The 27125-nt window shown below is 39.3% G+C and overlaps 1 protein-coding gene across 1 annotated transcript; it reads right to left on the bottom strand.

Moving 5' to 3' along the window:
• Nucleotides 1-857: 857 nt before the first annotated feature.
• On the bottom strand, nucleotides 858-25478 carry Tmigd1 (transmembrane and immunoglobulin domain containing 1). Its single transcript, XM_027924390.2, has 6 exons — nucleotides 25444-25478; nucleotides 14051-14157; nucleotides 11395-11676; nucleotides 6789-7067; nucleotides 1934-2037; nucleotides 858-910 (listed from the first exon to the last, which is right to left on the bottom strand). Exons 2-6 carry the CDS (start codon nucleotides 14130-14132, stop codon nucleotides 866-868), a joined length of 792 nt encoding a protein of 263 aa, XP_027780191.1. The 5' UTR covers nucleotides 14133-14157; nucleotides 25444-25478; the 3' UTR covers nucleotides 858-865.
• Between the last annotated feature and the right edge of the window lie 1647 nt (nucleotides 25479-27125).

The following is a 27125-nucleotide window of genomic DNA, read 5'->3' as shown; positions in this document are numbered from 1 at the left end:
ATGCCTGTTAATATCGTACCTGAAAAAAATACAAATCAAATAGTAGATGGTTGTCAATCTAATCGGAACAAATAATTAATTCACATACACTTTAAGGAGAAAACTTAACGAAATCTTACTTTTCATTCTGAACAGCTCTTTCCATAAAATTGTCCCATAAGTATATCAGATTAGTCATAACAACTACTGTTAAGTGATTAATAAAACACTTCATCATAACCTCTGACAATTTGACAGGAGTGAATTTAATAATAGCAATAAATACAGATGGGACTACATAAATTGAGGAGGTCCTGATGCACAACTCTTCCTCTATTCGATGGCATCTCAGTGTTCTCATCTGAAATGAACCAAGAAATTAATTATAATGATGATCTTAGCAACACACAAAAAAAAATTCAAAACAAAATCCATCCTCTCTGACGGAGGCTTTTATTCTTGTTACCCCACTGCCCACTTCACATGCGTGGAGCCAAGAGACTAAAGGAGCTCCAAAGAAAGGTAATAATTAGGGTGAAGAATGTAGCTCCTGACCTGGTTGTGAAGCAGTACTACAGCAGTCAGTGGCTCCCCGCAGGGCAGGTCCTCTCAGTCATTTGCTTCGTTTGGCAATACAGTTGCAAAACTATTGGCCAAACTTGCTTAGAGAGTAGGTGTAAGACCCAAAGGTGTTCTTGGTTCTAGGCAACCTTTCAATCTGTCTTACTGTAAAGTGGAGGCAGATTTTCCTGCACGTTCTATTCCCCCCACACCCCAACCCCTTCACCTTCGTATATCACCCATCTCTGGAGGATTTTGCCTGGAATGGCTTAATAATGTACCGCTGCTGCCCACTGCTTCCAGAAATAACCCCAGTCCAGAGTACTTACAAAGCTGTTTCTGTGTGAGGGTCTTTCTCTTTTATGCAAAGCTGAAAGCAAACACAAGAGCAATGAGTTTTCCTGCTTTTCTGAGGCCCATGGATAAGTATTTTTAATACATCAAGAAAGCCTAGGGACAGGTGCTGTGGAAATACAGCCACCTCTGCACTGGCTGAGGTCTCATTTCTTTGGTCACTTAAATAGTTTTTATTGAATTTCAAAAAGATGCAACTTTTCATCAGGATGTTTTCAGGACCCCTAAACAGTCAGGTATTTCATATATAGATATCAAATTGCTTTGGATTGGTACAAAGGGTGGGGTGAATTTCTTCTTGGGAGACATTATTGCCCTGAATAACACTTAGTTATGTATTGCAAAGAGAATGCCCCTTGCTGACTGGTGAGTTCAGCAGAGGACTTTCCGCCATATCAGCCCTTCTTTGGCACTGAATTAACTGGCAGAATCAAATGCATGCATTAACTTATGCATGCACATACTCTGAATCATGCTAAGCAATGAGGTTAACCATTTGACAATTCCAACCCCAGCCCACTCCAGCTGAAGCATGTGACTGTACTTAAGAGGTAAGCACGTAGATCTCTGAACCCAGAGCAGATGTTCCTCCTTGTGTTTACTTACTGTACCTCAGACACCATAGCAACAATAAAGGGAAATTTAAAAGGAAGAAAAATCAACTCAAAATCGCCTACCAATTCCTTACCCCTAACACCACAGCTATTGTCATTCAGGCCTTGTCCATATGTACTTCTATTCTTTGTGAAGCAATATTCATTGTAAACACACACACATATGTATATATATTTACAATATTTATTCCTTTGAGCAACTTCATTTTAGATCTTACCATAAGAGGACCAGACAAAATTTGTTATAACTCAAGTCATTTATATAGCCAGTTTTCTGGCATTATTTAGGTGATTCTTTGTGTGGGTGTGTAGTGCTGGGGATCGAACCCAGGGTCTCATGCATACAGAGAACCCACTCTGCCACTGAGTCACACCCCAGCCCTTTAGATGACTTGTTGCCCCAATAGCTCAGAATTCTTAGATACCTTCATTATTCTTTGTCGTCTAGCAAGCAGTCCAAAGCACAGTGTCAGAAAGATCACAACACATGCAGCAATAATGGGTTCTATTGGTACCACCACAGCTTTATCTGTCAGAAATGCAAACACAGGGAAGAAAAATGAACAATTGTATGCTTCTGATATGTAAGTCCCAGTCATTGTCTCTTGCATTTTTATATATCATCTTCTTAATTAAATCTTCCCAACAATGCCAAAAGGTAGATAAGTACCATTTTACAGACAAGGAAGCAAGGGCTTTGAGAGATCAGTTCCAAAGTCACAGAACTAATAAATGGCAGAGACAGGTTTATGAATTCATTCCTTTATGAAAGAATAATTTATTATAATATGACTAGCTCCCCCAAAGCAAGCAGTCAGATCACTTTGTGCTTTCTTCATCCACAATTTCTGCCCTAAAGAAAGAAGTAGGCGGAAGTTAATAATTTTTTCTGGCTTTTGAAAAACCAAAAAAAAAAAAAAAATTTTAGGTGGTATCTCAGAGCAGGAAAGAAGGGGAAGAAGGCTTTGTGAGTAAGAAGATAAAGAGTGCAGAACTTTCTGGAGAAGGAAAGAGAGAGAAGTCTATGGGCCCTGGGAGTACTAGGGACAATTATACCTGTACTGTGAGAGTAGCCTAAAGAGGTGTCAAGACATTATAGAAAATGACTGCATGGTGCCTCTAGGGAAATAGAACTCTAAGCCTTTCCAACTTTAGCAAAGATTTTCTCTCTCTCCCTCCCCCTCCCCCCCTCTCATTCCATTCCCTTATTATCTGAGCTCCAGGTAATAACAGAGTTATTTCTCTCATCAGACAGGCATGATGCCTGTGTTTGAAAGCTTTCCAAAAGCCTTTGAAAATATTCGCAATCTGGAGGTGAGATGAGGGATAAAGCATGGTCTCCAAAGCATAAAAAGAAAATATCAAAATTAGTAAACTAAAATAAAATGTAACCCTGTGCTAACTATAACCCAAATGTTAAATATCAATGTTTCAATTTCAAGGATGAAATTAATAACTTATTTATAACAAACTTCAAAATGTATTCAAGTTATAGAGCTCCTTTCAAAATGTTTATGGCAAAAAAATACTCTTAATGTGCTTTGTTTTAATATGTTTGATATGAGAGGGGAATGAAGTGCTTCAAAGTAGAAGTGTTTAGGGTCAAAACAAAGGTTTTTTTTTTTTTTTTTTTTTTTTTTTTTGCCTTTTTGGTACCATGGGTCACAGATTGAACTAGGAGCACTTAACCACTGACCCACATCCCTAGCCCATTTCATTTTTCATTTTGAGATAGGGTTTTGCTAAGTTGCTCAGAGCTTCATTAAATTGCTGAGGCTGGTCTTGAACTTGTGATCATCCTGCCTCAGCCTCCTGAGCAGCTGGGATTACAGGCATGTGCCCTGCCACCATGCCTGGCCACAAAAGTTTTTAAGTGACTCTGTCTAAGTCCCCAAATTCCAATGCCATCCAAGGAAGGGAATGGGCTCTGATCATGGCTTAGATAAAATTTTAGGAATTAAAAAAAAATAGACTATGTCATTGATTGTACAATTGAGTTTGTGGATTGAGGTGTAATCAGCAAATATTTACTGAGTGGCTAATGTATGTGAGGTGCTGAGATAGAATGGAGCAGAGATGGAAGTTCCTGCCTTCATGGTGCTCATATTCTAAAGAGGGGAAACAGACTGAGATAAGCATTATAAAAGGAATAGGGTCGTGACAGCATACAAAGGGAGAAAGGTGGGAGGAGGAGAACAGGCAACTTTAAGATAAATCTAATCTCAAAGCCAAACCCTATGTGCCTTAATATTATTAAATAGAGTTTATTCCCCCATACCTGTATAATGCATTAATCAATTGCCTTTTAATTCATTTTCTTCCTATTATTTGCCCAGCTCCTATGCAGAATAATTTTGGGGAGCAAATGGATTAAGTATCCTTCATTTCTGCCCTCTCTTAACTGTTCTTAAAATTTTTTGTTCCTAAAAAATTATTCTTATGAAGGTGTGGGTCTTACCAGCCTCTGGAGAAACTGTGTTCAGTGGGTCTTCTTCTAGAAAGTTCTGGCTCTGTAAGAGCTAGCTCTGGGACACACTAAGGGGCTTTACCTTACTTAAGGACCCCTCCACTTTGGTGGCAAGGAAAGATGTCAAAATAAAGGGGAAGCAAAGATGATATGATTAGGAAATCAGAATTCAGTCACAGGTTGGAATAATTTTTCTACCAGGATGAATAAAATGAAGCCACATGTAACAGCTTCCATTCCACAAACAAGCTGAAAACCATCTGAGCCCGTGGATTCTAAGTTTCTGTTGGAAATGATTTTGACAAACATAACTGCATCTCTCCTCTTGTTCTGCTTTTATGCTCTCCTTTGTAACCAGACTTGGTATCTCTACCTCTCGCATCCATTGTGGTAAAATAATTTCAGCACATGGGCTCAAGAAAGACTTCCTGATGCTGAGCATGGTGGCACATGCCTGTAATCCCAGCTACTTGGGAGCTGGAGGCAGGAGGATCCCAAGTTCCAGGTCAATTTGAGCAATGTATGAGACCCTGACTCAAAAACTAAAAATTAAAGAAAAAAAAAAGGGTGGGGGTGAGGATGTAGTTTAGCAGTAGAGTGCCTGCCTAGCATGTGCAAGGCCCTGGATTTGATTGCCAGCACCACACAAACACACACACACACACACACACACACACACAACACAGCTCTGTGATGTCATTTCTGGCTTTGCATGGCTTCATTTAGAAACTACCCCACTGAGCAATGAAGCTGGGAGAGCCTCGTGGAAAACTTGGCACTGAGCCTCGGCACCAGCAGCAGAGGGCTTGTGTTATGAAGGCAGCCAACAGCCAGGGAAGTAACAAAGCAAGAAGAAATAAGAAAAACAAGTTGGTTTGGAAGAGCTCCACCCAAAACAAGTTTCTGCCCACCCGAAAGGCAATTTGCTGATTGCCACACAAGCTGTATGGGATATATATTTTTTTCCCCCTGTGGCATAGAGCAATTACAATTTCTTTTTAACCAAAAGGAATGATATCATTCCCTAGCTTTCAAGTGTGGTCTTACAGCCAGATAGGATGACATGGTATGAGACCCATACTACACTGCTTATGTGGTCCTGGGGAGGTAAAAAGCCACAAGTTTCAAGCCAAACCCTATGTGCCTTAATAAAAAACCCTTCCAAGGTTTCTCTCCTATGGGTATCTAGAATATTTGTGAGTCTGGTTTTTAAAGCAAGCAGTCCCTAGGCATACTGTCACTGCTCTGCAGGACAAATTGCTGAGCAGTCACAATGATGGGCAGTCAACCAACAGCAACTCTTCCCATCAGCCGCTCCCTTCATGTCCTGACCACCCCTGCTGGGCCGCAAGAGGAAATAAGAATACATCAGTACTGGGTACATCGGTCCATCATTTCTGGCAGGGGTTCAAGTTGGCTTCCTGGGAACTGGCAACAGTAGCAATGAGTAGGTACAAGGAAGCAAATGACAAAGTGAATAATGTTCTAACAAGATTTAGGAGCCTTAGCATGTTTGGCTGCTTCTTGCATACTGGCCTGAGACCAGAGAACATGTGCATGAGCATTTTCTGCATCTGCTACATTAGGTATCTCGCCTTTCTCTTTTGGTTTGAGCAAGAAATATGAGGAGGGAAAAATATTTGGAGCTTCATTTGTTCTCTGTTATTGCAGGGGTGATAAACCTGAGTAGCTATAACTGGATGCAGTGGCACATGCCTATAATCCCAGCAGCTCAGGAGGCTGAGGCAGGAGGATCGAAAGTTCAAAGCCAGATTCAGAAACTTACTGAGGCCCTAAGCAACTGAGTGAGACCCTGTCTCTAAATAAAAAAAAATTAAAAAGAGTTGGGGATGTGGCTCACTGATTAAGCACCCCTGGGTTCAATCCCTGGCAACAACATTAATAACAAAAATCTTGGTAGATGAAACATAAATCCAAGAGAAAGAGTTTGTTTGTTTTTTTTTTTTTGCCTTCATTTTTTCCCATTCCCTCTGCTGACAAGCGTATAGGTTTGGATTTAAGAGTGAGGAGTGGTTTTAGAAATCCATTTTTTAAAAAATAACTAGATAATCAGCATCTTTCTTCTGAGTGTTTCTGACTTCTCTTCTGTTTGTCATTAGGCTGGGAACTCAAAGATCAGTGTGTCTCACCTTGCTGCCCAAGACAATTTGTGGAAGTTCTCTTCCCTTAAAGTCCATCAGCCAGCATGGTGACACACGCTTGTAATTCCAGCAGTTTGGGAGGTTGAGGCAGAAGGATCATGAATTCAAAGCCAGCCTCAGCAAAAGCAAGGCACTAAGCAACTCAATGAGACCCTGTCTCTAAATAAAATACAAAATAGGGCTGGGGGTGCGACTCAGTCGTCAAGTACCCCTGAGTCCAATCCTGGTACTCCCCCTGCCCTAAAAAAAAAAAAAAAAAGCCAATCAGAATTGCTTTCTACATTTGGTTCTAGCAAGGACCTTCTGGTATGGAAGGGCATAATTCCCCTAAAAGGACTGACTGGAATTCTTAATGGGCAATTCCTTGGATAGGGATATTTCTCCAAAGAAAATCCTAGATTTCCCAGATTCATCATTTGTTGTCATCAAAAATATTTTTTAAAAGATATTTATTTTTTAGTTGTAGTTGGATACAATATTATTAATTAATTAATTAATTTTTATGTGGTGCTGAGGATTGAACCCAGGGCCTCTCCTGTGCTAGGTGAGCGCTCTACCGCTGAGCCACAATCCCAGCCCCGCCAAAGTTATTTACTGAGACTCTATTATGAGTTTTTCACCATGCTGGATATTGCTTAAAAAGAGAGTTACCTTTAACAATCAGGTGGAAGTCCAAGGTCTCCATTTTCAGAGGTGAATTTGCAATACAGCTGTAGGTTCCATTGTCAGATTTCTTGACTTTGCTGATGGACAGCTGAAGAGACTCGCTTGTCTGTTGGATTTGGTGATGGTTTTTCTCTAAAGTCAGGATGTTATTGTTTTTGTACCACATCATTTGAGCCTGGGGGTTGGATTTCACATTGCAAACCAAGTTCACATTGCTGTCTTCTTCAACTGTTTGGAAGTCATTTCCACTTAGGAGAGGAGGAACTGCAAGATTCAAGCATTTAAGTTTAATTAGAACATAAGCAGTAGTTTATCCATGTTCAAGGTCTTCCTCCAGCCTTTCTCTTGTAGTCATTCAGAAATGTATTGAGTTCCTACTTTGTGCTCAGCATGGGCTAGGAAATAAAGATACAATGGTAAACAACACACTTAAGTTCTAAACCTCCTAGAACATTTAGTGTGGAGAAGACAAATGATGAAACAGTATGCAATTATAAACATGGTGTATATGCTAATGAGTCTGTCCTGACTGGACAATTTGTAATAATTTAAGATTATAAGCCTTGGGTCTGTGCTCTCTGAGGGTAAATATAATAAACTAAGCTGTGCTAGTATTGGATGAAACAACGTAATACTAAGAAGACAGGCATTAGTGTTTGTTAGCCCTAACTCCATCTACACCATTTACTTGTGACTTTGAGATAGTTATTCAACTATTAAGGTCTCAGTTTCCTTATCTAAAAAAAAATGGGATGATAATACCTAGCTCATAAGTTGCTGTGAAGGTTGAACGAGATAATCCCTGTGAAGAATTTACTGCAATGCTAGCTACTATTATTATTGTGGTGGTGGTAGTTCTGAAGGCTACTCACACCCTCTTATTTTTGCATTTTATCTAGCTACATTTTTCCTGGCCAATTAGATATTTATTGTACCAGGGATTGAACCCAAGGACACTTAACCATTTAGCCACATCCCCAGCCCTTTTTATTTTTTATTTTGAGACAGGGACTTGGTAAGCTATTTAGGGCCTCACTAAGTTGCTGAGGCTGCCTTTGAACTTACAATCCTCCTGCCTCAGCCTCCAGAGCTGCTGGGATTATAAACATGCACCACTGCACTTGGCTATAGCCACATATTTTCCAATGTGTGTTTGCATTTCCTCAATGATCCTCTAGAAATAAGGCCCTCCTTCCAGAAGGTATTCTGATCCCAGCAGCTCTGGCATCAATGGAAGGTTAGTGAGTCCCTCTCATCCCTCTGTGTAGGTTACTCCTTACTCCTTCCATAAGAACAGTTGTAGACCCATAGATAGTCCAACACATTTACTGTATCTTTAACAAATAATTCCAGTCCTCACCCTCCACCAAAGTTTTCCAACATCCAGCGGGAGAAACAGCTGAGCTAACATTCCCCTCTTTTCTGTGTCCCTTGCATTTTCTGGCAAAGGTGCAAAAGATTAATAAAATGGTTAAAGAGTGGGCAGTAGGAAGGAGGTAGACATGGAGAAGAAAAAAGGAGCTTGTATAATCTGCACACTGAATAATTAGACCCTGAGTAGGCTGCACTATTAATAACTTTCTCAGAAGAATGACATTTTGTTGCTCTTTGGAATGAGCTTGAGTTCTATATCCATATCCAACAAGAATGTTATATGGCATTCAGATATGTAGGAAGCTGCTGGAATAGTGAACACAACTACTAAATAGGACAGTTTCATTTGTGGACAGATCCCATTAGTTATTTCTTTTAATTTAAGCCCCAATGTTTAAGCATGTCATCTATGCAGAAATGTTCCCTTTAAAAAAAAATCAGTGCATTTCAAATAAATCTAAAATCCTCTTTGACTCTGGTCTGGTCCCTTTCTGACTCCCCAGAGATATCCACTGCTATGAATTTGGGATAAATCTTTCCAGATAATTTTTTAAAAAATAATTTTCTACACATATAGTGTCCCCATAGGAGAAAAATGTATTTTTAGGAGCATGGGAAACATTTACATAAAAGACTTAATTCTCTTAATAACTTGCATGTTTTTGAGACATACTCACAATGATCCACAAAAAACAAAAACAAAAACAAAAAAACCCTAGCTCACTGCTTTTATAGTGCTGTAGTATAAAACATGACTATTTTATTTTAGTTTGACGGGCATTAGATGGTTTCATTTAAAAATGGTAAATAATACTACAATAAAAGTATCCTTACACATGTCTTTGTATGCACATGTACATGCTTTTATCCACAGTTAATGTCTAAAAGGAGAAATGTTATATCACAGGGTAGGCATACTTTAAATTTTGATAGATATTGCAAAAGAGAGATTATCAATTTATACTTTGTGCAACAGCAAATTAAAGAAAATGTTTTTCTATACTCTTCTCCAAATAGCATATTATCCAGGCTCCAATCAACTGGGTTTTTTTGTTGTTGTTGTTGCTGTTGTTTGTTTGTTTGTTTTACTTTTGGTGCTGGAGATTGAACCCAGGACCTCACACATGCTGAACACGTGCTGTACCACTGTGCTACACTCCAGCCCCCACTTAGTTCTTGCTTGGCTATTAACAACACTAATAATACTTCCTTTAGAGAGTACATAATATTCTTGTCACATTTATAAACTCATTTTGGTTTATTGGTTGATGAGTCTGTGTCAGTTATTGTCACTATGAATCATTGACCAGTTGGTTACATGTATGTGTAGGAACAATGATATTTAAAGGTTGTTGTAAAGATGATTTTAAAAGAAATTTGAGGCTGGAAAACGAAAAACAATTTCTTGAAGCCACCAAATCATATTATTGACATTGTTGCCATGTCTCCCTTAAGAAGGTACCATGTGGAAAGCACTAAATTAGGAGCCTGGGGATTCATATACTGTTCTCAGTGCCCACTGTGATTTGGGGCCCCAATCTGGGCCTCAGTTTTCTCATCTATCATTTCATAGGCTGAATTACAAAACCACCAATATCCTCTGATAGCCTTGGCTTCTTTATCAAAGTAACCAAGACATAGCTTGCTAAAAGTTACATTTTGCTAGTGTGAGTGAGGCCATGAATTTGATCCCCTGAACCACCACCAAAAAAAAAAAAAAATCACATCTTATCAATTATTTGCAAATAAAAAAATAAAAAACAAAGCTTGGGAACCCACAAATGATTCACTCAGGAAACTCAAACTGCAGGATGTCAGAATTTTCTAGAGCTAAATTACTCAGCATTTTCTCCACTCATGTATTTGGGATCACAGAAAAGTTGGTTGAGCTCATTGGATCAAGTAAGCTTGACTTTTATTACTATGTTGCAAATTGAGAGCTTCTTCTACCAAACCTTACCACACCCACTTCACACCATTGTCCTACTCTACATGGTGCTTCACAATCCCAACCACACCTCCCCTGGTAGAACCAGCTTTCCACTGATATAAGGAGTACAAGTGCCTATATAGTATCACTGGATTGTTCCCCTAAACTTTGTATTTAGTTCCAACAATGGGATATTCAACCATTGAAGAGCTTCACATTTTCTGGTTTTGTTTTGCAGTGCTGGGGATGGAACACTGCCACTAAGCTGCATCCCCAACCCAGCACTTTTTGGATTTTAAAGTGATATTAAATGATCCCCAGTAAAGGTATTTTTAAACACAAAACAAAAGCTAAAAACCAACAAAGAGGGAGATGGGGTTGTGGCTCAGCTGTAGAGTGCTTGCATAGCACATGCGAGGCCCTGGGTTCAATCCTTAGCACCACATAAAAATACATAAATAAGGATATTGTGTCCAACTAAAAAATAAACATTAAAAAAAAAACAAAGAAGGATTGGTAATTTTAAATATATAAATGTGAAAATGTTCAATATGACAAAAAAGTTATAAAATATATTAAAAACATGTAGCAGCCAGACACAGTATTACATGCCCGTAATCCCAGTGACTTGGGAGGCTGGGACAGGAGAATCTCAAGTTTGAGGCCAGCCTCAGCAACTTAGTAAGACCCTGTCTAAAATTAAAAAATAACAAAATGACTAGTGATATATATCACTGATAGAGCACCCTTGGCTTCAATCCCCAGTATCAAATAAATAAATAGGAGCAATACTTACCATCCTAATTGGCAAAGGTTTTATGTTATAAAAATTAATAACAAAAAAATTAATGATGGGGCTGTGGTTGTAGCTCAGTGGTAGAGCACTTGCCTAGCATGTGTGGGGCACTGGGTTTGATCCTCAGCACCACATAGAAAATTAAGTAAATAAATAAAATAAAGGTATTGTGTTCATTTACATCTAAAAAAAAGAATGAAAGAGAAAGAATGCAAATATTCCAATAGAAAAATGGTTAAAGGATATAAGCAGGCATTTCATAGAAAAGAAACACGAATAGCCAATACATTCTTAACTGAAAAAATTAAAAGAATATTTCAAAGGAGACCAGCAGATACTCAGTGCTGGTGAGAGTGTGGGGAAGTAGGCACTCTAGTGCTTTGTTGTGGGGGCATAAATTGGACCATTTGGCAAAATCAAGACCTAGATTTCAACTACCATTTAATGTAGTGCAGTCACTTAGATTGATTGATTCTTTTCCCTTCACTCACAAGTAACATTCAGTACCACTGAGACAGACACCGACTGATCCCTCTGCAGCTTGCAGGTAAAATTGACTCCATGGTCATTTTCACTGATGGAGGAGACACAGACAGAACTGGAGTTGATATTGTTTCCAGGTTTCAAGTCCACTCTCCCATCTTCTCTGTACCAGAGAAGTTCTTCGTCTCTTGTGTGGTTTTGAACAACACACTCCAGAGATGCTTGGAAGCCACGTTGAGTATCCAGAACATAGTTCTCCGCTTTACCATTCACAGTTAAAACAGAACTACCTGGGAGTATAGGAAGATACATATTAAGGTATGCCGAGTGAACAACCTAGAATATTCATCAATAGGGGATTGGTTAAATAAGTTATATCAGTGCAACAAAATATCCTCTCAACCATTAAAAATAGTCCTATTGATCGATGTGACTTTACAAGGAATAGATTCATAATGTATTATTCATTAAAAAGAAAATGATTAAAAATGGTGGTTGGGCTGGGGGTAGAGCTCAGTTGGTAGAGTGCTTGCCTTGCATGCATAAGGCCCTGGGTTCAATCCCCAGCACCACAAAAAACAACAACAAAACATGGTGGTCACCAAATTTTGCTGCACTTTGAAATCACCTTCAGCTCTGTGTGTGTGTGTGTGTGTGTGTGTGTTACTTGGAATCCAGGGCCTCAACATGTTAAGCAAAGCACCCTACCACTGGGAGCTATATCTCCAGCCCCCTTTAATATTTTTTGTTTTTTTTACTTTGAGACAGGGTCTTGCTAAGTTGCCCTAACTGGCCTTGAACTTGTGATCCTCTTGCGATTACAGGCATGCATCACCATGCCTGGCTCACCTGGAGATTTTTTGTAAAGTCCTTATGCCAGACTTTCATCACCAGACAGCCGACCGATTGACATGAGTATAGGCTGGGCAATGGACTTTCAAATTGTATTTTTTACTTTTTTAAAAATAAATATTTCTCCAGATGTTTTAATTTGTGCATATTAATTATACCTAATAGTAGGATTCACTATTACATATTTAAACATGCACACAATATAACAATATTAATTTGTTCAATTTCATTCCCCAGGCATTGGGCTTTTTTAAAGCCCCTCACTCCAGGTAATTCTAATGTGCAATGACATTTAAGAACCACTGAATTAAAAACCAGAATGTACAGAATAATCCCCAAATGATCCTGTATACATATATATGTATATATAAATAAATATATACTCATCGTGTGTGTATATAGATACATATATGTAATCTATATATTTATGGGGAAAAGCTTGGGAAGAAATCTTACATATATTGACTAGGATTTTTTAAAGTAGAGAAAAAAAATCAGAGACGTACTTACCAGACTTAATTCATTTAATTCAGGGGCTAGCAGTAGGAAAGTAAGGGAGTGGAAATAGGGAAATAAAAAGGAAAAAGCACTATAGCAAAGTGGAAAATTATTTAAGGCATAACATTAGGTGAAAAGGCAGAATATGCATTAAATCTCTGATAATTACCACAAGTGTATCAAAATTGAATATGCATAGTAGCAGAAAACGGCTTGAAACTGCTTTTCTGATCACATAATGAGATTACAGACAAATTTGGTCTTGCATTTCTAATGTTTTGACACTGTTTTGGCAGTGAATAAAATAAAAAGATGTTTAAATAGTAATGATTTGTGGTATAGACAAGTTTTTTTCTGGGGTGGGTGATCAGGATATATATAGCACTTGTTTTTCCCCTCCAGCTCTAATTTTTAGAAATCCCTTCGTTATGTAGCAATAATTGTGAATTTCAGCTTTGATTTTCCTGGTTCAGAAGCAAATAACAAAAGTTAGAATTTTAACTGCCATAATCCTGCCCCCCCATAATATATGTTAATATATTCTGTAAATATTGTTCTTTTTATTTTGGATTGAATCCAGGGCAAGCATTCTTACGATGAGCTAAAGCCCCCACCCCAATTTGTCTTTTAAAAAGCATAAGCCTTTGGTAAAAATAATGGGATTGTGGCTTACTATCAAAATGTTGAATGGTTACCTCTGGATAATGGGATTTCAGGGAATTTTTACTTTTTTTTTTTTTTTTTTTTTTGGCAATGCTAGGGATTGAATTCATGACTTTGGACATGCTAGGCAAGTACTCTCCCACTAAGTTACATTTGAAGCCCTTCTTTATTCTTTTATAGAGTACCTAATTTATTTTTAATTTTTTGGCATTTGGAATTGAAGCCAGAGCCATACACATACTAAGTACTCTACCACTGAGCCCCTTGCCTCATTTCTAGTACCATGATTATGTACTTCTTTTAAAATCCAGAGATGGAAGAAGCTATTTCCAGTTGGGGGTGGAAGAAAATTGCAGAAAAGACTCTCCCGTATGTTCAAATGAGATTACTGAAATGCATTAAAATGTAGGAACAGTTCAGCCCTAACTCTGGAGAGAATACGGTACTTCGCCTTGTCTTGTACTATCAAAACCACAAAACCAATATTTTTCCACTTAATTTTTTATTATGTTGTCTGTCATTTGTACTGAGTCATACCAACTGTGTACATTCCAAATTGGAATTCAAGGATGTACTCAATGTCCATCCATCAGGTTTTTAATCTGAAATTTTTCTTTATCGAAAAAGAAGCCAAAGAGAATATTAACTTACTTGTTATCTCTCGTGGCAAAAATAAAATTGTTGTGAGGAGTAATATGTACACTTGCATTAGACTGCTGCTTTTCTGTGCCATCCTTAATGAACTCAGGTCGGATCTGCTATGGGAAAAGAATGCAGTTGGTTCTGTACTTTGGTCTACAATGAGTTTATGAACCTTCTTCCTGTCTACGAGGCATTTAAAATAGAGTCCCAGATGAGTCATCCCAACTATAACGGTACTACTTTTAGTTTTTAATTAAACAACTCTGTTCTGATTAAGTTCAAAGTACTTTTAGTATTAAGAAAAAATTTTTTTCAGGCAACAAAAGGAAAACCACAAGGAAATAGGCCATAAGATATGGGGCAGCCCTGGGGGAAAATAAAAACCAATCTTCCCTAGAGAAATTGACAGAACAACATTTTAACACAAAGAGAAATGAAATTTCCTTCATTCTCAGATGGGCCTTACTAAACAAAGTAACTTGTTTTGAAAGACTTTCTTGATTATCTTTGATCATTTTGTTCTCTGGACAAAAGGAGTTTTGTTCTGTTTCTTCGGTACTGAGAATTGAACCCAGAGCACTTAACCATTGAGCCACATCCCTAGCCCTTTGTATTTTGTATTTTTATTTATTTAGTACTGGGGATTGAATCCAGGGGTGCTTAACCACTGAGCCACATCCCAAGTCCTTTTAAAATTTTATTTTAAAAGTTTGTTTGGGGCTGGGCATGTGGCTCAAGTGGTAGCGCGCTCACCTGGCATGCGTGCGGCCCGGGTTCGATCCTCAGCACCACATACAAACAAAGATGTTGTGTCTGCCGAAAACCAAAAAATAAATATTAAAAATTCTCTCTCTCTTTAAAAAAAAAAAAAACGTTTGAGACAAGGTCTCTCTAAATTGCTCAGGGCCTCACTAGATTGCTGAGGCTGGCTTTGAACTTGACATCTTTCTGCCTCAGCCTCCTGAACTGCTGGGATTCAAGGCATGCACCACCATGCCCAGCTTCCTAGAGAGTTCTTAAAACCATTCCAAATCCTAAGGACTTGAATGTGCATGGTCAGAAAGGATTCAATTGAAAAAATGGTGCCTATAGTTTTAAATGATGTTAATGTCTTTGCAGCTCCCCTCTAAACAACTTTTCCCTCTTAACCCAGTATGGACTAAAATTAATAAATAATCAAGGTCTCCTTTTTTCCCTTTTTCTGTGCATTTGCTCCTGCATTCTTCTCCCTAAAATGTTTTCTTTTTCCATCTGGGAAAAATATATGTATCCATTACTTCAATAGTACTACTACAGGGCTGGGGTTGTGGCTCAGCGGTGGAGCACCTGCCTAGCACATGTGAGGCCCTGGATTCGATCCTCAGCACCACATAAAAATAAATAAATAAAGGTATTATGTCCAACTACAACTAAAAAATAAATATATTTTTTAAAAATAGTACTACTACACTTTACCATTGAGCTACAGCCCTAATAGTACTAGGAATGTAGCTCAATGGTAAAGCACTAGCAAATGCAAGTCCCAGGGTTCAACCCCCAGCATTACAAAAAGAAAGAGAGAGAAAGAAAGTAAAGAAAGGAAGGAAGGAAAGAAGAAAGAAAGAGTACTACTATTAGTAAAAACACATATGGAAGGTCATCCATGCAATGGACACTGTGCTAAACACTTCACATACATTCCTTAATCACAATCAAGTACACAACCACCACCATCTTGTGGTAGTTTCTAAAGGTTTAGAGAAAAGATGCATTTTTGTTCAAGATTCCCCCAAATAATAAACGTCAAAATCAAGATTCAAACCCAGGACTCCCAAGACCATATTCTTAAGCACCCTTATGCCTAGATGAATATTCTCTTCCTTTAAAAGCTGCTGTTAATCCTTTTCAATCCCTAGCTACTCCATTAACTTAAGCAATTTAGACTTTTTCCCTCTTGACCTGACAATTAGCTGTCAAAAACTGGAAAGTACCCAGGACTACTTTGGGTATCATAGATCCTCCCCAGTCCCAGGCTTGTCCTGACAGGAACAAGTTTTATCCCTGCCTGGCAATCCCTTTCTGACTGGCAGGTCTGTATTAATCTTTTAATAATAATATATGATTATTACTAATATTGATTCTTTTGTAATTTAAAAATTTTGTCAAATATATTTCTATCACACTGTTATAATAGTGATGATTTCAGAATTTGGTCATTAATAGAGCTTTCTCACTCTCCACTACAAGTACTCAATAAAACCTGGAAGTGTGGGCTTCTTGGCAGATCTTCTCCACCCCCCCACGAAAGGGGAGAATTGATACCGTAGCTTTCCTTAAACTCCGCTAAGACACCAGTTTTTCAAAATGAATTTCCCTCACTTGTCTCTCTATCTGTTCTTCAAGACAGGCTTACCACTTACCGGCTGAGCACTGAAAAGTTGATTTTCTTGCCTGACTGATCCTCTGCCCCGGAACCCTGAATTCTTTCCCTGTTACTATCCTTTATAATCCTTGAATTTAAACATTTTATGACAGTAGGGTCAAATAAATTAGATAAGTGGAGTTCAAAGTCTGTCTCTCTTTATGGATGCTTAACGAAGACAGTAATTGGAAAAGACATCTTCTTAAGATCTAAGTTCTTCTGTGTACCTAGGTTTCTAGGTGGGGCAGGATATTGCTAACACGGGTGTATTGTTTCAAGGAAGCCTGAACTTGTGCAAAACTTTGTAGCACATCTTGCCGAACTCATAGTCAAGTGGGATGACTATGCTTTGACAATCTGATAGCCTGGGGGTTGTGATGGGACAAGTCCTAGGAGAGGTTTGACTTTTGCAACAGACAACATACTGGAAAATTCCACGCAACTTAAATAATGTTGGAAAAGTATTACTTACATGGGTAACCTGGGCACAATGTATAAGCTGTGCCAAGCCAAGGATAGTTTTAGCTCCTTGAGGCTTTCACCTGATTGGGTAATCCTTACATTATACTTTTAAGAATTAGTAATTGGGGATAACTTATTTTGCTGATAAAAATACATATGTTTGTGATATTATTACCAATGCAAATATAATCTGCCAAATACTATTGTTTCCATTTATTAAAAAATAGAAGAATATTTATGTTTATTCACACATTTTAATACATTAGATAAGCGCACCAGAGATCTGATTCTTACTAGCTGTGAGACTTCAAAAAGTTATGAGCTTCTCTATGAGCTTCAGCTTCATCAATACAATGGTGATAATAATAGTTCCCTCCCTACAGAGTCACTGTGAGGAGTAAATGAAATGGAACATGTAAAACCGCTTCACAATAAGCTCTTATTAAGTAGTAACTATTTATTATTATTATTAATATTATTATGATAGGCGGGTAGGGCATAATAAATAAGCACAGCCTCACTATGACATTTCTCAAGTAAGGATTATCACTGAGAGCAACTCCTGTTGGCTGGGGTCAAGCTCCCATTAAAGCAGGTATTGAGTTTGCTTCTCTATAGATCCAAGAGCAGTGTGTTTTATTATTGTCATTTAAAAATGAATTTGGCAGGCTGGGGTCTGGGGCTCAGCGGTAGCACACTTGTCTGGCATGTGTGAGGCACTGGGTTCCTTTCTCTGCACCACGTATGAATAAATAAATAAAGGACTATCAACAACTTAAAAATATATTTAAAAAAAATGAATTTGGCCATGGACAGATGTCTTTGTTCTTGGTTCCTCCAAAGCAGAACCTGAGACAAAGCTTTGGGTGCAGATAGTATATTTAAAGGTGATCTCAGGAAGCATAGTAAGTAAGAAGATAGAGAAGGGAGGAAAACTAATAAAGGATGTGTTAATGAACAAATTAGTGCTGTCAGCAATTCTCAATATGGAGCCTTTGACGTGTTCTGTAGAACACATCTCACGATCAACTCATGATGGAAGGGAGCTTGGGTATTTATCCAACAACTTCTTTCTAGCCTTGGGGTATTGACTCCCCAGCACCTTCAGCTTGCCCTCTGAGGGACAGTGTACTCTCTCAAGCCAGAACCAAGAATGCTAGAAAAAGATACAGGAAGTTACTTATTATATGAGAATTGTTTGCAGGTAACCTCTGTGTAGGCCAAGGGGGTGTGGGTAGGTTATCAACAACAATTTCTACAACCGGATATTAGATGATATAATGGTTAAGTATTTGTAGGTGTAATAATGTTATTGAAGTTATTTAGGAGAATGTCCTAATTCTCAGGAGATGCCTGCTAAAATATTTAGGGGTTAAGTGTCATGATGAGTACAATTGACTTTGAAATGACCTAGCAAAACTGGGAGTGGGGATCTAGCTCAGTGGTAGACCTTGGGTTCTATCTCTAGCATCCATAAATAAATAAATTAATTAATTAATTAATGCACATGCATACACAAAATAAGTATAACAAATGTTAACTAACATTTACTGAATCCAGATAGGAGTATCTAGATCTTTGTTGTACTAGTCTTTCAACTCTTCTGAATGTTTGATATTTTTTATAATTAAAATGTTGGGGAAATGTATTTAGCAGATATTTATTGAGTATCTACTATGTGCCAACTATTCTAAGTATTGGGGATACCAGTCTCATTAAAACCAATATGGTGGCTTTGTTTTAGATTAGGAAACGATGGTTTCTTAAGTCACTCTATTGCCATCTGTGGAAAATTATAAAAACTCTACCAAGCTATGATAAATGGTGTTCACTGCTATCCACAACATTAAGTAAATACTATGAGAAATAGATGAGGAAAGCAAAACTCTGGAACTTCAATGGTCTTATATTCTAGAATGGAAATTCACTAAAATGATCCTGGAGTACCTTATAGAGTACCCTCAGGTGCTGAGGAAGGATTTCCAATAAGAAAAATGGTAGCATGGCGCCCCTTTTGGAGAACCAAAGAAATGATATTACTGTCCAAGGTCATATACATTCCTGGAACATTCCTCTTTCCTATAGCTGACAGAAGGGAGAAATTATTTTTTCCATAATTAGCTAAGCCTAGTAGTTAACCATTAAGCCCAAGTAATTTGGCTGGTTTGAATATTAATAAAGTTCAGGGCTGGGGTGTAACTTAGTGGCAGAGTGCTTCCCTAGTATTCACAAGGCCCTAGTTTTAATCCTTAGCACCGCAAAAATAAACAAAACAGAGTTCAACGCTCCGCAGCTTCCATAAGTAGCTTAGGCCCTGGAGGATGGGGAAGGAAGGACAGCATTAAATCTGAAAATTCCAAAAATAGAGACTCATCTACTCCATATTCTCTAGGCCCAGGCATTTCTGGAAAGGTAATAGAAAAAGGAGTCTAGGAACTGGCAGCCATGATTTTCTGACTCAGGTAAGTATAAGAATCACAGGGGGCTGAGGGTATACCTTAGCGCTAGAGTGCGCTCTTAGCATTTGCAAGGCTCTGGGTTCGGGACCCAGCTCCAAAACTAGAATCACCTGAGGAAGTCTCTAGATACCTTTCCTTCATTCATTTTGATGAGTTTTGGGAATCTTACCTTTAACAAGCCACCTGGCTACGGGACTAGGCGTTTGATTGGTGTGATAAAGGTGAAAAAGGGGATTGTATCTAGCACAGTGCCTAATGCATGATAGGTACTTAAGAGGCAGGCAGGAAGGAAGAAAGGAACAGGAAATTGGGCAGGATAAAGTAGAGGTGCAAAAAAAAAGTAGAGGTGCAAGCTGAGTGCCCTTCTGCAGGAAGGGAATGTATGCTCAGGCCCACCCTGTAGAGACTCCATGGGAGTGAAAAGTAGGAGAGAGATATAAGCAGCCAAAATGTAGGAGAGGCCTGACAGGTGGTGCAGCCGAGTACTGGGCAAGGCCATCTATGGGTCTTCCAGCCTGGTCTTCACATCACTGTGACTAACTTTGATGTAAAAAAGACAACAACTCAGTGAATGGCGAGAGGGTTGCAGTCCAGCAGAGCTGTCTGATCAGATTGCTGGCAATGCCATTGAAGGTTTTAGAGTGACAGAAAAGCTAGAAACTTGGAGGTCTTAGCTAGGGTTGATACAATGGTTTTTGGACCAATGTAGGGCCCCCAGTGTGTTGCCTTTTTTGACCCAGAATCCAACATAATGTCCACTAAACTTCTTAAAGGTAGTCACAGGAGTTCAGCTAAACAGTGATCAATGATCCTCTATCCACATCGTTGCCCACCACTAACCACCACATATCAGGATTCTTTTTTGGGGGGCAGGGGGTGAACTAGGGATTGAACCCAGAGATGCTTAACCACTGAATAACATCCCCAGCCTTTTAAAAATATATTATTATTATTATTATTTTACAAATTATTCAACTATTTATCATACATAAGACCGCATGACTATAATACAAAGGGGAGTTCTTTTCATTTAACATTATGATATACACAGCAAGTCTGACTAGATCTTACAATCTGAATACAGCTATTTAACCTTTTCCATGCTGTTTATGTTTACAATGCACAGAAATCCTGCAACCCATTTGTGTAGTAAAGCACTGTATCATAGCACAGTACACAAAAGCATTGGATTTTTTGGTTTCCTTTATGTAAATATTGTTTTAAAAAGTGTTTTAGGGTTTTTTGTTTTGTTTTGTTCTTGTTTTTTTGGTGCTTGCTAAGATGTGCTAATTTTTATTTTGCTTAGGGCCTCATTAAGTTGCTGAGGTTGGCTTTGAACTTGCAATCCTCCTGCCTCAGTCTCCCAAGCCACTGGGATTACAGGCATGTGCCATTGTTCTCATCTTAGGATTCTTTCATCACCAAAAATCTTAGACCTTAAATTAAGACATGATTTGCTGATGGCAGTATGACTCAGTGATAAAGTATGTGTTAGCATGTGCAAGGCCCTGCGTTGGAGTCCCTGAACACACATATAAAATGTGAGTTGCCACTTGTCTATGGTTGCAAGATTTAACAAGGAAAAACACAGGACACTCTATTAACTAATAAATAATTTTTTAGAACAAATATGTCTTGTGCAACTACTGATATGCGAATTCATGAGAAAGCCAATATTTGGCACATTGTTATATTTTAAAAATGATTGTTTTCCTGAGATTAAAATTTTAACTTAGCATTCTGTCTTGTGTCTGTCAATTCTGCATCAGCCTAACCCTTGATTTTTTTTAAAACAGGTGAGGAGATGAAGTGTAGAGAGGTAAAGGGATTTGTCCAAGGGACATAGCTTTTTAGTTGCAGAGCAGGGATCAAAATCGATGCAAAATTATTGGCCACCCTCCTGCATTTTTTCCCAAAATGTCTTATTTCAGAGTTTCTTAATTTGGTTTCTTAGAACATCAAGAAAACTGCTAAAACTTTAAGAAAAATGTGTGTGTGTGTGTGTGAGTGTGTGTGTACACACACATGTGTATTTTTCTAGGGGATGGTCTCCCATCCTATTCTGAATAGACTAAGACATCATCTTTCCCTCCATGACCTACCTAAATCAAAAACAAAAGTTCCTCTAATCTATCCTATATTCTTCCCCCTTCATTGCCTTCCATGAAATTTTAACTTGAAGAGAAGAGTAAGAGAACTAATTTATTTCATTTTATTTTATTGGTACCACACATTTAGCCCAGGGATGCTTAACCACTGAGCCATGTCCCAGCCCTTTTTAAAAATTAAAAAAAAAATTTTTTTTTTTTTTTTGAGACAGGATCTTGCTAGGTCGGCTTTGAATTTGTTATCCTCCTGTCTCAGCCTCTGGAGCCACTGGGATTACAGGGATGTGTGAACATGCCCTGCAAGAGAGAATTAATTTTACTGAGTATCTATTACATGCTCTTTCTAATCTAATCTTCACATCCACCTAGAAGGTACCCATGATTATCCCCACTGTACAGGTGAAGACACCAAGGCTTAGCAGGTCTTTGGCTAAAGATGATAAAACTAAGACAGGGGCTGGGGATGTATCTCACTGGTACAGCACTTGCCTATCATGTGCCAGGCCCTGGGTTCAATCCCCAGCAACACACACACACACACGCTGACAAAAAAACTAAGACAGCAAACCAAATATTAAACCTGTGTCCTTTTCCCCAAAGCCCCCTGCCTCTAGGTTGCAAGCAAGCTACAAACTGTGTCGGGTTTTTATTTCCCCAGTTTCCTCCACTTCTTGGAACTGCAGCTCAGAGTCCAAGGGCCAGAACACCTTGAAGAGAATAGAATAGGTAGAAGTTGACAGTGATGTGAGCTTTGGGACTGACCACTAGAGGTCCCTTCTCGCCCACAGAGCTTCTGGTACTAGGGGTTAGAGAAGATACTTCCTTGAAGCAGGTCTCTGCTTGTTCCAGGCCGGACTGGCCTTTTCTATACCAAGCAGTGAGGGAGGAGTCGGGATATTTCAGGAGCAATACAGAATAAAATGGCTTCCTCGGAACAAGGTGGGTGATGCCCTCCAGTATCAGTCTTTTTTTTGGGGGGGGGGGACAGGGGGAGGGTACTGAGGGTTGAACTCAGGGGTACTCAACCACTGAGCCACATCCCCAGCCCTATTTTGTATTTTATTTAGAGACAGGGTCTCACTGAGTTGCTTAGGGCCTCGCTAAGTTGCTGAGGCTGGCTTTGAACTTGTGATCCTCCTGCCTCAGCCTCCTGAGCTACTGGGATTACAGGCATGTGCCACCATGCCTGGCTTCAGCATCAGTCTTGAAGACAAGAGTTTGCAAGTAGGAACAGGATTCTTAATGCTTCTTCCTCATCTGAAAGGAAAAAAACACAGGATATTCCATCACTTACCATCACCAGGAAAACCTCTAATTTCCTCCTAAGTATAATCTGGCTTTGGTGGGTGTACTGACTGGAAGTTAATGAAGCATCAGGGACCCTCATTAGCACAGGCCCCTTCTAAAGATCCTGACCCTAGTCATTGAATGTCATTTTATATTTTTTTGCTAGAAGAACTCCCCTACCCCAATCCATACACAAAGTATACACACATTAGGTTCATAGGTCCTGACTGACCCTGGGATACAGGATTTCAGGGGAGAGGAAAAGTGGATGACTAGTTTCAAAGGGAAGCCCCCCTGGAGACCAGGAGAGGGTTTCCTGTGAAATGAGGAAGAGATTCATATTCGTGCCTAAAAACCTGGCACCTGCTTAACCTTCAAAATACCAGAATTGTGGGGGCACCAGAAATGAGGGAGCTCCCTCCTCTTGAGTGCCAAGTTTTCTGTGGCCAGCAGGAGTCTGCCAAATCTTTATGGGAAGGGTGGTTCACCGACAGGTCTGTAGCATCCTGTTGGCTTCTTTCTGAATAAACAAATGGTCTTGCCAACCATTGTGTGGATTTTGGGAAAACAAACAAACACACACCACCAAGATTACAGTTCCAGAGTTCCTCTGAGTTGTGACGAGCTATGAACTTTACAAAGGAATAAATCCACCTGATCAGGGTGGAATTGAAACTGAATACAAACCTCAATAAAGCTCCTGCTCATAGTTCCTAAATAACTCCACTAAATTTAACCTGCTTCGTCTACTCTTAGTGAACCCCAAATCACCCTTTCCCGTGCCTCAGCTCAAAAAATATCCCCAAATCAGGGAGGCAGATTTGAGATCCATTCTCCTGTCTCTGCCCACTTGGCCTCCTCATGAAAAAAAAAATTCTCTCTTTTGCAAAACTTTCATTTCAGAGATTAGCAGACTGCAGTGGGCTAAAAGGGGATTGATTCATTAACACGATGGACAAACTGGGAGATATGGATGGTTTCCAAAATAAAATCTAAAGCAATATCCACATGTTTAGAAGCAGACAACAAGTAAGCAGTTGGGAGGTTTTCCATTTTGATAGAAAGTGATTCTGGAAATCTGTAACAAGCCATGTGCTGGAATTGCCTTATACCCACAAATGAGAACTAATTTTGTGTGTCTTTCCCCAACTCCACAATCAGTGACTTCTCTTGGTAGCTTGAAATTGGCCAGAACGACAATATTTGCATCATTGAAATTGGCAACTACTAACAGCCAGGGTTGGTCCCCTTTAGAATTGTTTGTTAAGATATTTACATCAGGGCTGGGATTGTGGCTTAGCGGTAGAGTGCTCCCCTCGCACTCTGGGTTCGATCCTCAGCACCACATAAAAATAAATGAATAGAATAAAGGTATTGTGTCCAACTACAACTAAAAAATAAACATTAAAAAAAAGATATTTATATCATTACTTGCACCACACTGCCCCCCACACACACACACCACAGAACCCATGAGCACTCCTCCTGTGTATTTGCATCTGTATGAACACACACAGGAGTATATATATATATACACACACACACACTTGGCTTTTTCCAGCCAATTTAGATCTCAGGATCCCCCTTGTTCTATCATGTTGACATCTGTAGTGTTTTTCTACTAATTACAACCTGATTCCAGACAGTGATTTCTCTCTTGAATTCACAGTTGTTCTCACCCTTACATCACGAGGCCCCCTGTGCTGCAGGGATTAATACCCGACAGAGAAAACTTCTGACGCAAGAAGACAATCAGGACAGCAGATGACCCTATTTTTCCACAAGGGAGAAGCACATATCAACAACCGTACAGTATTTTCCAAATGCAAACCATGTTAAGATCTGGCCAGTGGTAGGTTGTTTTCTTCACAGTGGTAGGGACCAAGCTCAGGGCTTCTTGTATGATAGACAAGTACTCTACCACTGAGCTATATCCCCAGCCCTGGCCAGTGTTCCTTCAAGAGATCAAAGCTTTTCCAGAGTTCTTACCAATGGACATCCTGTTCTTCTTGCACAGAGAAATTTGAAATGAGCATTTTTTTATCAGATGGATAGAAACTGGCAAAATCATGTGATTTGCTCAGGTCAGTCCCAATAATTGATGTCATTCATGTCTCAGCCTTAAAACCCTCAGCAGGGCTGGGTGTGGTGGTGCACACACAGAGGCTCTGGAGGCTGAGGCAGGAGGATCGCAAATTCAAAGCAGCCTCAGCAAAAGGGAGGCACTATGCAACTCAGTGAGACCCTGTTTCTAAATAAAATACAAAATAGGGGTGGGGATGTGACTCAGTGGCCGAGTGCCTCTGAGTTCAATCACCAGTACAAACACAAAACAAAACAAAACCCTGATCTGTAAAAATTATGTGAGAGATACGAGGGAAGGGACTAACATTTGTGAGCCTCCTTCATGCTAGGTAGTCCTATAACAAATGGTCTTGGAGGAGACTGGGGTGGGTAGATTGGTGACTTAATGCTTGCCTTGCATGTGCAAGGCCCTGCATTTGATCCTAGCATTGCAAAAATAAACAAAAACACCTCTAGGTCAGAAATTATTATTTTTGATTTCCAGATTAAAGAACTGAGGTCCAGGGAATTTAAGAACTCTGTTTTAAGGCCATATAGCAAGTGAAATATTTTGTTAATTACTTAAATAAAATTTAAATCAAATAACATAGTGGAACTTACCAGGAGATGCAACCCCTTGTTGTTTCTCTCCATGTCTCCCCTCTCCTAAACCTGTTCCCCCAGGCAACTCTTTCAAGACTGTTAAACTGTTTCTTCTGGTAGTCACTTTGATGTCTCTATCTTTAACCAATAGGTTTATTATTAGAATAATAAGTGCAGTAATTTCCTTTTGTTTATTTTGTGACTGTATCCCAAAGCTTAGAACAGTAATTGGTACATGGTAAATATTTGTTGAAACAAAACAAAACAAAACACTTTTTTTTTTTCTCCCTGTGCTGGAGGTTGAACTTAGGGCCTCTGAGCTATGCCCTCAACCCCCTTCATTTCTGATTATTAATCGACCTCCTCTTAGGAAAATCTAGTATGTTAACCACATTTCCTATCTCCCCAACTGCTTTCCATTAAGATGTCCTCAATATTTTTAGTTTCTCAACTGCCTTTTGTAATGCATATTACAACATTTTTTTCCCCTCCTCATTCCATAACTACTGGTAATCTTTAGACTCCAGTGTGAAAATATTGGTTTCAGGGCAGGTCTTGCCTGACTTGAGGACCCATGACCTTCCACCCCACACTGACCACTTCTGGACTAGGGTCCCTTTACCTAATTTGAGGAACTATATTTAAAAAATAATAGGCATGGTGAAATGGGTTTTTGAACTAAAGATATTCTTGAGCCAGCAAGTACCTAAGGAAGAACAGACTAAAGATAATGGAGTGAGCCCTCAATAGTTTATTTAAATGTCAGGGCTGGAGATGTGGTTCAGTGGTAGAATGTTTGCTTAGCATGATTGAGGCTCTAGTTAGGTTTAATTCTCAGACCACATTAGGTATAGGTCAGAATCTCTTGAAACAATATCCATAGTCCACATTTTTTTCTTACAAACTCCTGTTCCTAAAGGTGAATTCCGGTCCTTTCCACAACCCAGGACTTGCATTTTGCAACAGAAATACTTTGAGCCTAAGAAACTGGTAGATACCCTGGTTCTTCATTGCTGTTGTTGGTTGACTCCAAAGATCCCAAATGCTCCTGCATGCAGTGAAAAGGAAAGTGGGGGCAGCATAGCCCTGACATAAGCCTGGGTGTGGGTGACACTAAAGAAAGTCACTGACACCATGGATCAGAGGCCTCCAAAGGAAAACAGGCAGGGCCTTTGTTTTCCAAGAGCCTCCGGCTGGCATTGCAAACACTGTCCACGTTGGTGCCCTATACAGATTTTTTGTTCCTGTCCTTTCTCTTCCAGAAGTAGACAAGCTTTGTTTGTCTTTTATCTGAACTTCCTCATCCCCGACCACTCCTACTTTGTTCTTAAAGGTACCTGACTGCTCTCTGGATCTGAGTTAGGCATTTGACCTATAGGCCTTAAACCTATCAGGCTTTCGGATTTAGGCAGCACCCAGGGAGATGGCAGGAGAATTTAGTGGGGCTCTACCGCCTCCTGTTAATCCTGCCATGTGCTAAAACCCCAAGGATTAGCTCCTGCTCTGACCTAGCCCTGGTCCATCCCTGTGGTTCAGAATAGGAGTCTAGCTCTTTGCAGATTGCCCATATTCTGGACACAGTTATCCATGTGCATATCCTGGGTCCTTACCCATACCAGTGGGAACCTGGTAACATTTAACTTTCGCTCTACACTTTAGAGTCAAACCTTTCACAATGGGCTGGGGTTGTGGCTCAGTGG

The sequence above is a fragment of the Marmota flaviventris genome, chromosome 17 (assembly GCF_047511675.1).
Source record: "Marmota flaviventris isolate mMarFla1 chromosome 17, mMarFla1.hap1, whole genome shotgun sequence".
NCBI lineage: Eukaryota > Metazoa > Chordata > Mammalia > Rodentia > Sciuridae > Marmota > Marmota flaviventris.
Note: the sequence above shows the minus strand (reverse complement) of the source record. Positions and strands in the feature narration are given on the sequence as shown.

What these genes read in the sequence shown, in the direction of transcription:
- Tmigd1 (XM_027924390.2), bottom strand. Translation starts at nt 14,132, where the DNA reads ATGGCACAGAAAAGCAGCAGTCTAATGCAAGTGTACATATTACTCCTC. An exon ending in CTTCCACCTGATTGTTAAAG is followed by an intron (nt 2,038 to 6,788) that starts GTAACTCTCTTT and finishes CATTTCTGACAG; the next exon opens with ATAAAGCTGTGGTGGTACCA. An exon ending in GACGACAAAGAATAATGAAG is followed by an intron (nt 911 to 1,933) that starts GTATCTAAGAAT and finishes GTTTGCTTTCAG; the next exon opens with CTTTGCATAAAAGAGAAAGA.